At 43.3% G+C, this 12,831-nt stretch overlaps 1 protein-coding gene across 5 annotated transcripts in view; it reads right to left on the bottom strand.

The window, feature by feature from the left end:
* Positions 1-12,831, bottom strand: part of MYO18B (myosin XVIIIB) — a 201,723-nt gene that overhangs the window by 126,472 nt on the left and 62,420 nt on the right. For all 5 annotated transcript variants that reach the window (XR_012665109.1, XM_075120125.1, XM_075120124.1 and 2 more), the window contains exons 12-13: positions 5,400-5,570; positions 3,283-3,373 (exon numbers count right to left, since the gene is read on the bottom strand). Coding sequence is in view for 4 of the 5 variants with exons in the window: in XM_075120125.1 (XP_074976226.1) it covers positions 3,283-3,373; positions 5,400-5,570 (262 nt within the window). In the remaining variant the exon portion in view is untranslated. The remainder of the gene's footprint in view (positions 1-3,282; positions 3,374-5,399; positions 5,571-12,831) is intronic.

Genomic DNA, 12,831 nt, shown 5'->3' with positions numbered 1-12,831 from the left:
TACAAGTTGAAAGTGATTTAAATTCATGGTACCTCATCAACTCACTGAGAGTCAGCAAAATTTTCTTGACTGCATTGAAACATATGTTTTCCACTGTGACATACTGTATCATTGTTGGAATGGCTTAAAAGGCTTTGATGGGCTGGTTTGAAAAACAAAAACAAGCGAAACAAAGCTGGTGTTAAAGGGAATGGAGGAATACAAGACACATTCTCTGAGCTAATGCTTCATTATTCAGGATTTTAGACAGCCAGTGGCATTTTGCTCTTCCATGAGATCTCAGAGAATCATCTTTGGACAGGCTGAAATAAATCAGAAGCAACAATCTGGAGTATTTCCAGTCACACGATTGAATCTAGATTCTGGATTTGACAACTTGAGCTGTAAATCAGAATGAAAAACCATGAGACATCAGTGGCCTGATTCTTTTCTCTATTGTCTTGACTAGAGTTGGCCTTGATTTACACCAGGATAGGAAAGACAGGAACCCGTTCCCAGGATTCCTTCTTTTATAGCAACTGCAGCATCATAAGGGGGGAGGGATAGCTCAGTGGTTTGAGCATTGGCCTGCTAAACCCAGGGTTGTGAGTTCAATTCTTGAGGGGGTCATTTAGGGATCTGGGGAAAAAATTGGGGATTGGTCCTGCTTTGAGCAGGGGGTTGGACTAGATGACCTCCTGACGTCCCTTCCAACTCTGATATTCTATGATTCTAAGCAAGTGGGAGATGTTGGGATAGTGCAGCTGGGTTTTCCAGGCCAGAAGGCAGCATTATAATTGTTAGAAGCCCCAGAGAAGAGGCTGATTAAATGTCCAGTAATCACCAGCCACTTTTGGAGTTTGGATACAAACTCTATCATTCCTGAGAGCTAGCTCGCAGGCAAGCTTTTTAGTAGAGAATGAATCCTACCAAGCAATCTGTATGGCTCAGTCTTTGATTCCTCAACCAGTTTATTACTCCATACATACTGGTAACCTTGATTTCAACCCTGCAAAGTCACAGCGATTATTAACAAGTAAACAAGCCAGTTCTCAACACCGCAGTGCTCCAATGACTGTGTGATCTACAGGGAAATAAGGCAAGTGGAACAGGCCCATCTGACTGTAGAGAATACTTCACCTCAGCAGAAAATGTGCTAATTGGTCATTCCATTCTCCAAGATGCACACTGGATAAGAAACAGAACTGAATGTACTTTTGTCATAGAAAAAAAAATCTGATTACCATCCTCTGGAGACCAAAATCCACATAAACGTGACCATCGAAGAGGCAATTTCACATCACCGGGATTAGGAAGGTTTGGAAGGCTTTGAACTAAAGGTGGGTGTGAGTATGGGTAAACTGGTAAAATCTTAATTTTAATTTCATGTCACTTGTAAAATAGTCAGTTCTGTAGGCCATGGTTTGTGATCTTGACAACTTGCCCTTTCAGTTTTAATAAAACGAAATATTTTAAAATAGAAAGGACACAATGTAGCTGAATAAGGGCAAATGATCTACAAAGTGGGACTCCTAATGGGGCATCGGAAGGCAACACAAGAGCCTGAAGTCAAAGCTGGTCTCCTGTAGTACTGAGAAAGGGAGTTCTTTCCACCTAGGCTTATGAAGAAAGCTTTGGAAAAGCAAGAAAAATCATGAAACATCTCAGGCTGACTCTGCGAAACTAGTAAGCACTAGTAAGTTGAAGAGAAGAGAGAGGTCGCACAGAAGTAACACAGCACCTAACAAAGCAGGGTCCTGGTCCGCGACTGGGGCTCCCACCAACTACCACAATGCAAAATACAAGTAATAAGCAGTGAGTGCTAGGCTGATCAGCACAACTGGGAGCCCGGGGAGCCGAAGAAAGAACTCAAAAGACCCAAAGAGTCCAAATAAGAATCAGAGAAACCTCTGAACATTTGGGGCACTTGCCTAACCTAGCGAAACATCCCTTCTACTCACTGTCAGCCCATGGCACTGCAGCTTCCTACCTGCTAAGGACCACACAAGCTCTGTGTCGGATTTTCAGGTGCTCCATATCCACAGTTGCAAGCAGATCTGCCAAAGCACTCGGTTCTCTCAACCTCTCAACGTGACACTTATGGCCAGACTTTCCAGCGCACTGAGCTCTTGGGAAAATCTGACTCCAATTCTGGGGGCTGAGTCCTTCTGGAAATTCTGGACTCAGGGTGGGATTTTTGAAAGTACTGACATGACCGAGGAGAAAGAGTTCCAATGACTTTTAGTAGGACTTATGCTCCTAGGAGGAGACGGCGGATCCCTTTGTATGGGGGAGCGCACCGCCGTTAGTTACCAAAGCTCACAATTGAGGGGTGATTTTAGATGCCCAACTGCTGTTGGATGATCACATCCCAGCAATAATCCAGACACTTTACCATTGGCATCTGGTCCAGAGGTTGGCACCTTTCCTGTTGGAGGAGAGCCTGGCCAAAGCGGTGGTCAGCACAAGCCCTTCAACTGAATCCTTCATGCTACAAAGGGCTGCCAGCACAACCTTCTCTGTCGGGGCCCCAGGACGCTGGAATTTGTCCCACCCTTGTCCCAGAGCCTTGGTGACCTGCTGAGCATGCCGGAGGAGCCATCTGTTTGACAGCCATCTGAGGACCGTTGAGAGTCAGGCCCTGGACTGATGGGGGTGTGGAAAGGAGCTATTTATCGCTGGCTGGCTGAGCGGCACTGTATTCCAGTCTGAACGTTTGTCCTGTAAATGTGGCTGGGGTATGGAGTTGTAATGTTAGTTAAGTGCCATGATGCTCAGGTACCATCTTTTATCATTTAAATCCAAACAAATAGATACGAAAATGATGAAGTCGCGTGGCTATTTTTGAAAATCCGACCCTAGCTACAGAACATCCTGCATGGAAAGGAACCAAAAACAGCCGTGAGCAAGTAGCTGCTCCATTGTGCTCCAGGAGACTTTCTACCTGCTTCTTCACTAGGTGGCCAAACACATCCGGGCTGGTGATGCGCAGAACCATCCATTGAGCATGCTGCAGTATCCTTTAAGAAGTTCATTCTTTGACTTTCTGATAACTTTCTTCTGTTACAGAGATATTCTTCAGATAACCTTTCTGCAGCAACCAGGGGCTACATGCCACATACATCTCTTCAGAGTGCATTAAGTGAAGATTTCTCTTTACTGATGTCAGGGATGGGGGACATAAGGGACAAACATAATGGACACGAATCATTTCTATGTATTTACAGCCTTCCACTCTCTACTAGCCCATGAGAGACTTCTTTGTTTGTTCTTTTAATTGCCTGGCTTCGGAACACTCAATACCTGTTGATTAGAGAGACAACAGCAGCAAACAGTTCTTCATAGAGACCTGCAGCCATCCCCTCCACACATTCCACCCCTGTCATCTTGGGCCCTAGAGGATACAAAGAGAAAAGACAGTGAATGATTTATTTTCAATCCTTTTTGATCTTCCATAGGCAGAATTGATAATAACTACATCACCTGCTCCCTGTAGAGTATAATTTGCACCAATCCTAATTCCTATGTCCAAGGCACTATATAAATCCATTTACATGAGGAATAAATATTCGCATGAGTTGCCCTGAACTGCTCCAATGTCTCTGACCTGATTTATATTTTGTAATAAAGGCTTTATAATATAGGGACTGATCTCTCAAACTCTTACTCACACAAGTACATCCTACCGGAGTCAACAGACTACACTCCAGTCAGTAAGGACTACTCATATGAGTATGGGCTGGTTCTTAATCTGCATGAAATCAGAGAGCGACACACACACATACAAACTCTAAACCTGCCTTCCCGAATTAGCTCCATTCATTCTTCTATTCATTCCAATTATGCACTGGTTCATTAATGCTATCAGACCATATATTTGTACTTGCTCTTCATTGAGCTTGCTCTGTAAATACAATTTACCCAAATTTTCTCTAGAAAGACACAGGCATTTGCAACAAATCTGCAGTGCTGTTTCATGCAGCAGCATGATGAAAAGAGGCTCTCTTTACATTCGGACTTTTTTTTTTTTTTGATAGCTCTTAAAACATTTTACATTCTTCCCTTAACCCTGGAACCTGAGCTGGTTGCTAGGAAACAAATAGCCTCCTAGCACCTTTCTCAAATATGACAGTCCTTTCCATGGCAGATGTCAGAGTCTGAGAACCGTGAACACTGGCTGCAAACACACAAAGGGGAAAAACAACTTTCAAAAGGAAAATATCACCGAAGAAGGGAGAAAAATAAAACAGACACATTGAAATCAGAGAGATGCTGGCTGTGAATTACACTCAGTGCCCAGATGTCAGCAGGGAGCAAAACATTCTTGGCTTCTCAGCCAAATGATTTCCACTTGCTACTTAAAAATATTTGACATTTACAATTCAAATAACAGTTTGTTAGGACTGATGCTCCCCTCCTCCTCTGCTGCTTTTCAGCCTCCTTGCAGGAAATAGCTGGCAAGTGCACGTTCAATAGTTCTCCTGTTGGTCTCAGCACAATGCAAAATTGTTACAAAAACACACAAATTGCACTGTGAGTTACAAAAGAAATGACGAAGGTGTGGCAGCTTGCTGGGCTTGGGAAAGGCGTGTCACTGCCTCTTCTGGGGGCTTGTTTGCCTGTTCTGTTCAGGCCGTGAGGTTTCTTCTTGTGACATACGAAGAAAAGCGCGAATGGCATGGCCAATCTTGTGACATACGAAGAAAAGCGCGAATGGCATGGCCAATCTTGTGACATACGAAGAAAAGCGCGAATGGCATGGCCAATCTTGTGACATACGAAGAAAAGCGCGAATGGCATGGCCAATCTTGTGACATACGAAGAAAAGCGCGAATGGCATGGCCAATCTTGTGACATACAAAGAAAAGCGCGAATGGCATGGCCAATCAGGCAGATGGCAAGGACAGAGCCTAGTCCACGAGATTCTAACGACTTTGGAGATGTTCAACACATCCGATAATGCAGATGGCAGAACAAATATCATCTAGCTCACCCTAATTTACAGGAGAAGAGGAGAAGTCGCGTGTGCCCATGCTAGCTGGGCTCCAGCAGGGTCTCATTGGAACAGGGTCTCTCTGACAAATGTGTCTTCGCTTTGCAAATAGGCTCATTTTTAGACCATGTTACTTGACTTTCCTTGCAGTGGGATTGTCAGGATTAATGATCTTAAAATGCTCCGAAGAAGTGACATGTATGATCAGTATTATAAACTGGGGACAGTTACGTTCATTATCTTTAAAAAATTCTTTAATATAACTATGTTTAAAGGATCACAGCACTGGTGAGAGATGGCTGAAGTATCTCTCTCAAGAATGCTCCGCAAATACTCTAACTATTCCTTGATCAAAGTCAAGAACAACACACAGGGCAGTATTTCCACATCACTTATACATAAAGGAAAGGGTGGAAAAGTCTGATACCAGCATTTCGTTCTTCATCTTTGCTCAGCCGACTCGTTCCAGATGTGACCTGTTCTATTATCTGTTTCAGATGGTGCTTGAAGACTGCTGTTGTGAGCTCCTCAAAATCACAGCCCAGTACATCTGCAGCATTGTTAGCCCACTCAAATTTCATGAACTGCTTCCTGCCAACTGACAAGAGAGGAGAAAAGAAAATGGAATCACACAAAACAAGTCAGAAGATCATGAACAGCTGTATCTGACTGCCTTCCATTCCCAACTCATGTCTGACCATAGATACAGAAAGCAAACCTACCATTTACCATGGAAAGGGTGGAATGGGGTGGAAGAACATCCTGGGTCATCCTCCGGGTGAGACCTATTTACTTTTTCCCCACCAAGGAAAGAAATGTTTGATTTCATCCTTCCCTGCATATATAAATTGTTCCTCACATGCAACTTTCAAACACCCCCCCCCCCCCGCACACACACACACTGCCTTCACTGACCTGAGAATGAGATTGACACGGTCACATGCTAAGGGAAGGTGCTGGAAAGAATTCATCCAGATGGAAACCGGCAAAAAAAAAATCAAAACAAATCCCGACCCTCTGACCTGAATGTTTTATGAGCGTGGAATGAGAGTCTGCCTACCTCACATTCATGTTCTGAGATACATTATGGTGACAAATGCTCAGGTAAAGGCTATAAATAAATGTTCTTGTTTTCACCTTGAAACAGTGGTTGCCATTAATAATTTTACCCTTTGCCTAATTACCATTATCTTGTTATTCCCTGCACCCGGCAGAGAGAACACTATAGATACCACGGTAATATTAATTACTCACAAATTACAATGGTAAAGATTTTAGCGGTGACCAAGTAACAAAAGAAATGGGGCAGATGGTCATAGGCTATAACATTGGCACACTCAACAAAGATTGGGAAAAATCTGCAAATGCAAGGTCGTGTGATCTGGAAATGATTTTTCGATAGAAAGTACTTTGAAATAAATGGCTGCTCAGGTGTAATATGGCAGAGCTAATTAGTTACAACATGATGGAACCCATTCATAAAGAATACAGAGTAGAATAAAACTGATTGCTATAATTAGGTTTAATTTCACCTCCACGCAGTGCTTTATATTTTAGAACCTGTATTTATAGTTGGAGCCGCAGCAAACCCACTCCTATTTTAAATGCTGGAAAGAAGCACTGCCCCCAAGCTGCAGCACCCCCTGCCGCCTCACCTCTAGTGGATAAACCGCTCTTCGATCTGCTCCCCAGGGCTTACAGAGGGGCATGTGTGACAACTGCAAAGGGCAGCACCGTTCAGTCTGGGAAGAATCACGGACCGTGTGTTTGTGTTTTAAAAGGGTTAAATAGGTCTCTGCACTGGGGGCAAATGTGGCGTGTGAAAAGGCTTGGGAGAGGGAGAGGAAAGGGAATTGGAGAGGAGCAAAGTGTCCCAGAGCCTCTCTCAGGAGCCTTCCTCAGCTCAGCACAGCAGATAGCAATGCTAAAGAAAAGCAGGCTGCTTGTTATTCATATTTACGTCTCAGTACTCAAGTTCCTTTTCCAGCTCAGTGGCAAGGGACTGGGCTCCGGGAACAAACTGGGAGCACCGAGCTCTGCCATGGAGACTAGGGAGGAATGTGGCACTGGAGGCAGTTAGAGAGGATACCTTAGCAAGCCAGTGGCAACCCAGGTTGCTTTCAGTCACTATGCCACACATCGTAGCTGCTTGGAATGTCACAGAGGCAGCTGGGATTAGACTCAGGCCTCGCTTCTCCAGCCCTGTTACCTTTGAGCTACTGAAGAAGTTCCTTTGTAATAGCTGTCTAGAATCTATGACACCCAGCTGAGCAAGTCCAACTCTGTCCAGTAGACAGCAGTTGTGCATTTACCTTACACTGCAGTATGCGACGCCAAATTCCTCTCTGGGGAAAGTCCAAAGAGAAACCAATAGAATTATACCAGGGAGGAACTGGGCCAGGCTTTAAAAAAAATTATTAGATCAGTTTCTTCAGCAAAGATTGAGTGGGATCCAATGGGGGAGGCAAAGAGGACCAAGCTACCAGGGCATCATGATCCAATGCAAGGGTAGTGGCTGGCATCGCCTAAAGTGGCCATCAGCCAGGCCCATTCTATAGCATCAGTAAAACAATCTCTGCCAAGGATCATGGACTCAAGCAAATCCAGTGAGCAGCTCAGTGAATTGCCAGGGTAGGTTGCACTGGTGTAACTCAGAAGTCATTCCACTGATCCGATGAAGTGAGCTGTAGCTCACGAAAGCTCATGCTCAAATAAATTGGTTAGTCTCTAAGGTGCCACAAGTACTCCTGTTCTGATTTCAGTAGAGTTACTCTGGATTTACACCAGCATAACTAACTGGGAGAAGACTTTGACCCCATGTTGGTTATTAATTACAAGCTCATTTAAATGGTTTTAATTACTTAAAGCTTGTTCAAAGATTGTAATGAGCACTGAGACGTGTTAAAAAAAATGGTCACATCTTGCAAAAAATAAAACCCAAGTTCCAGCTTCTTGGATGGCACTGAAAGCAGAGTCCCGCTGAGGATGTGACAAGCATCTCTCGGAAGGCAAACCAAGATGACCGGTTGAACAGGGCCCAGGAAGGCCCCTACACATCACTTCCAATGACACAATGCTAACATTTCATGGGGAGAAGAGCCCTTGGCATTGATAATAAGCAAAACGTGTTTCCTGCTCTAAGTGCAGCCTTGACAGGGAGGTCTGGGAGAACTGAGCAAAAGGTGCTTTGACTCAGTGGGGTTTGTCTATGCAATTCTACATGATAGTCAGAGTTCTAGTAAAACATCTGAATGTTTTCTTTCTTGTCAAATCAGATCTTTCATGAAAGCTGTTTAAATCCCTTCCCTATTGCAACCCAGCCAGTTCCAATTACAAGGATGGTTTAAAAAAAAAAACACACACACACACACAGAGAAGGACTGTCATTGCAAAAATAACAGGGGTAGGTGTGGTTCTGAATTCTGTTTTCCAGATAGTTCATGAGAAATCTGAACAATGAAAGTAGGATATTGGCTGGAAACCGAAGACCTTCCCCTATTTAAACTGTGCCAGTGAGATGGAGACCAGCAAAACTGACAGAAATCCAAGTCAGACATTTTAAGCATCTTTTTCATCTATTTTGTATGGTTTTTAATGTCAAGATTAATATTTCATTTTCCAGTCTCCAGCCTCCTTAAAAAAAATGTTTCAGCAATACAGGTCTCCGCTCTGCACAGGTCTTGGAGATGCACATAGCCAGCACAATATGAAATCTGACCCAGCCTTTGACTATCTTTGAAGTGCGGAGCACAGGTGCCCACAAACAGAAATAATACACAGCTGCTGGGTGAGCCTGGGTGCTGCTGAATGTCAATAGCCCAGGAGATGGTGAGTTTCCCACGAACACTAGCTCTGTGTGAGTTAACCTCAGACCTGGCAGATGCTAGAATGTCATTTGCAGTACTGCCTTCAGTTATTCCATATGCATATTCCATATGAATCCTGACATCCCCTCATTCAGTGGGAATGGGCCAGCACTAGGACTATGCATTACTTCTGTCCCCGCTCACCAATATTTTCAGGTCTTAAGTGGGACTTAATAGGCACACAGAACTTGTGCTGGTCCCTCTGCACAGGAGCTAATTTCACCCAGAAAGCTTTCTGCTGGGTACATTGGAAGGGATCTAGAATACTAGTCCTGGGCCCAGACTGGAAAGACAGAGCGAAACCCTGTCACCTCCGATCTGGAGCTGAACTTGGAGGACATCACTGCTAAAAATAAAATAAAATATATAAACTACATCAAAACTAGAATTTGCTTTTTAAAGTTCACAGCTAGTTTAATAGCCACCAATTACTGCAGATCTTGTGCATTTATTAAGACTGCAACCAAAGTGTTCTCTATTTCTAACATTAGCAGTTTTACTGAGGTATCCCTCAGCTTTAGGCAATTCATTTAAAGCCAATCCTTTCTATCCTCATTCCAGTGCCCAGATGTTCACAGTGGCTCTAGGGGCTAGGATTGCACTCCCAATGCAGGTAATGCCAATGGGTCTGTGTGCCAGCCGAGAAGTTAGTTAGCCCTTAAAGTCCTCCTTATAACCAACCTCTCCAAGCAACCCCCCTCCCCTCTCAGTAATAATCCCACACCTCCATTTAGCTGCCAAGCATCTTGTCTTGGGTTTGCCCATCTTGTCTTTCTTTGATCAAGAGATGGTCCCTGCCCCAAAGAGCTTACAATATGAATATATGCAGAATATTGTCTATATTTAGAGTCCTATATCCATTAATTTTACCTCTGACAGCGATAATAAATAAATAAATAAATAAATAAGCAAACAAACAAACAAACAGTATAGCGTTTTTCCTTAATCATTTGAAAATTTCCATTGGCATTAATGGAAGTTTGGGTTGAGTAAGGATTGCAGGATTAGGTCCTTAGTTAATGGTGCATTGTAATTACACAACTTCTAGATGTAAGTGATTTCTCTGGCTGGTCATGCTCCTGATGTTTTTTTCAGACGGTTCACACTTTTATTAATTTAAAACCACTAACTTTTCAAATCTAGCAAAAACACCTTTTGCCTTCAGCACAGCTAGCTGCACGCTACAGCCTCAACCCTGCAAAGACATGGGCCTGTCCTTCTGGCACTGTGAATGGTCCCATTGATTTCAAGGAATCATAGAACAAAACCACAGAATCATAGAAACGTGGGTCTGAAGAGCCTCAAGGGGTCATCTAGTCCATCGCCCTGCTTAAGCATACCACATAGACAGCAACTCAACAATATGCGTGCAGTTGGCTCAAACCTTCCAGAGAGATTCTGCCTTTGGGCAGAGACGAAGCAAAGAAAATGTCAAGCCCAAAGGAAATTATTTTCCAAAAGTTCAGAGTGAGTGAAGTCGGGGGGGTTGAATTGCGATTGTAACGATCTAATAGTTGCTGGTGGCAAAGGCTAAAATAGCATTTTCTTGCGTAGCTTAAGAGCTTCAGAAGACTGAGCTAACAGATGTGTTTATGGAAGCTGATGAGCTCACGATCAATCCCTTCAAATTTAGGATTGTCTTATTCAAGCTCAACAATGATTGCAGTCCCCACAGCCCTGGAGGGCAGAGTGCTGTTGTCTCCCACAGCAAATTAAGCTCACATATATTTTCAATGACAATTATTTATATGCAACAACAGTGATTCCATCTTAATGATTAAAATCAATAAGGAAGCAAAATACAGAATACCTCCTTTCATAACGGACGGAAAATATATGCGTCTGTGACAGCAAGCTGGCAGAAAAACAGCAAAGCTGCGCTGAAATGAACAGAAAAGGAAAGAGACAGACAAAGTCCCACAGGGACTTATCGTTGCCGTAAAGGATAGATTAGACTAGGTTTTTCCATAATCTGTGGCCAGAAAGTGAATGCAAAAGGGAAGTGAAGGAATGACTCAGACCAGGTAGAAGTGCTGGGTCCAAGATACAGTGTGAACAATTAGCAAAGCACAGTCAAGAGGATCTCTCCATTCTTCTCTGTGCACATTTCTTTCTCCCTTTTTTTGATTCTGATAAAGAGCTTCAGACATCAAGGCGTGCACTCTGAGTGTGTTGCGGGACCCCACGATGAGGGCAGTGGCTGGCCTCTGTTCAAGCTGTAGAATTTTAACTCTGCCCAGGGGATCCGGCACACAGAGGCCTGGGTTCCCTTCACAGCCGACCTAGGAAGGGACACTCGCTAGGATCTGTGACAAGGACTTTCAGTGAGACTTAGGCTACATCAGTTAGGAGTCGCAATACTGAACGGCACAATATCTAAATACCTTTAACTATCAGGTCTACGTGACTTCCTCAATTGAAGCCAGGCCTTCTAACTCCACATGCAGGGCCTTAACCGCAAGGCATCCTTCATCTCCTATGTCAGTTCCTCTTTCAAACATCCTTTCTGGCACAAACACCCTTGTGTAACAACACTGCAATGTACAAGACTTGCTTCCCAGGATGCCTGAGTTAATCAGACGTGAATGTCCAAGGAAGCTTGAGGGGGCTGTTCACACCTATTCCCTCACAAGCCAAGCGCCAGATAAATCTCTCTTTCAAACTGAAACCTGCAAACTCTGTGCAGTTCTGCTTAGCGTCCTCTTCTGGAAACGAAGGGGGAAACGGACAGATAAGCACAATGATGTACCATATGCAGTGTTGTTGTAGCCGTGCTGGTCCCAGGACAGATAAGTACAATGTTTATCTCGACATAACAAGATGGCTAGCTCACGTGAGATACTTTGGAAGTATTTGGACTTCTTTCTAGGCCTGCTTTCTGCTACTTCATCTGGTAAGATCTTGTAGCTACCCTAAGAGGGAGAACACTAAACCTTATTAAAATGAGACAAAAGCTGTTGTTCTATAATGTACACATTGTTTGAGGTTAGGGAAATGTTACTAACTTATTAATATACACCAGCCGCTCTCTACTTCATGCCTCAGATTCTCTCTCTGGAGGCTGTTCTAGGAACATATCTGAATAAACGGTAAATAAGTTCTGAGATACTCCTCATACTGCTATTACTTTTCACACTAAAAGATGTTCCTTAAATGGCACAGCAACTTTACTTGATTGACATATCCTGAATAAGCAAATTAACATTCACGAAAAAATCCTCATAGAAATCCTGCTTTGCTTGGTACTTTTTCCATGTGTTGTGCCTATTGACTTTTGAAGCAATTTTCTTTTCTATTTTCAGCCTGTTCTGTGTGTAGGGCTAAGCAGGCTTTTTCATAAATTATAAATAAAAACAGCAATGTGCAGTCACCTTGGTATGTCATCCGCCTCTTGTACAACATCTGAACTTCAGCACGTAAAAGGTAATTATTTCAGCCTGTTTAATATTTGAGAGAGGCAATAGGAAGCGATGCTGTCAGTATGATGCTCGTTTACATGCATGCGCGCACACAGCATGCATGCCAACATGGTAAAATATCAGTTAAATTCTACCATATTCCATAGAACAGGCCTTAGGCCATTCCCATAGTATAAAATTGAGGCCCCTGGCTCATTCTTTGAATGTGAGCTTTGTTTGTTTCTGTTGTTTGAAAATGTTGTAGTTGTTATTATTAAATCATGGGACTGGCACGTCATTGGTCACGTAATAACAGCATAACCCAGTGGTCTCCAGGTAACCTAGAAGACCATATGGCAAAGTTACGGGGAAAAGCCAGATGATTCAGAGGTGACCAGACATGGAGTTATTTTTTCTTCCTTATGCAAGTGGGAATTGTCTAATAAGATTTCCATTGCTTTTAACCTTTCCTTAATGCTAAATCCCTATTGCAACAAGCTCTGGCATTAACAGCACATGGTGGAGCAGCAAAACGATGGCACTAATCTGGGCAGATTTCTGGAGCACCGATAGGGTGGTATTTCTATAGCACTGT

Source organism: Caretta caretta, chromosome 15 (assembly GCF_965140235.1).
Source record: "Caretta caretta isolate rCarCar2 chromosome 15, rCarCar1.hap1, whole genome shotgun sequence".
In the NCBI taxonomy this organism is placed as follows: Eukaryota; Metazoa; Chordata; order Testudines; family Cheloniidae; genus Caretta; species Caretta caretta.
This window is presented reverse-complemented; position numbering and strand designations above follow the sequence as displayed.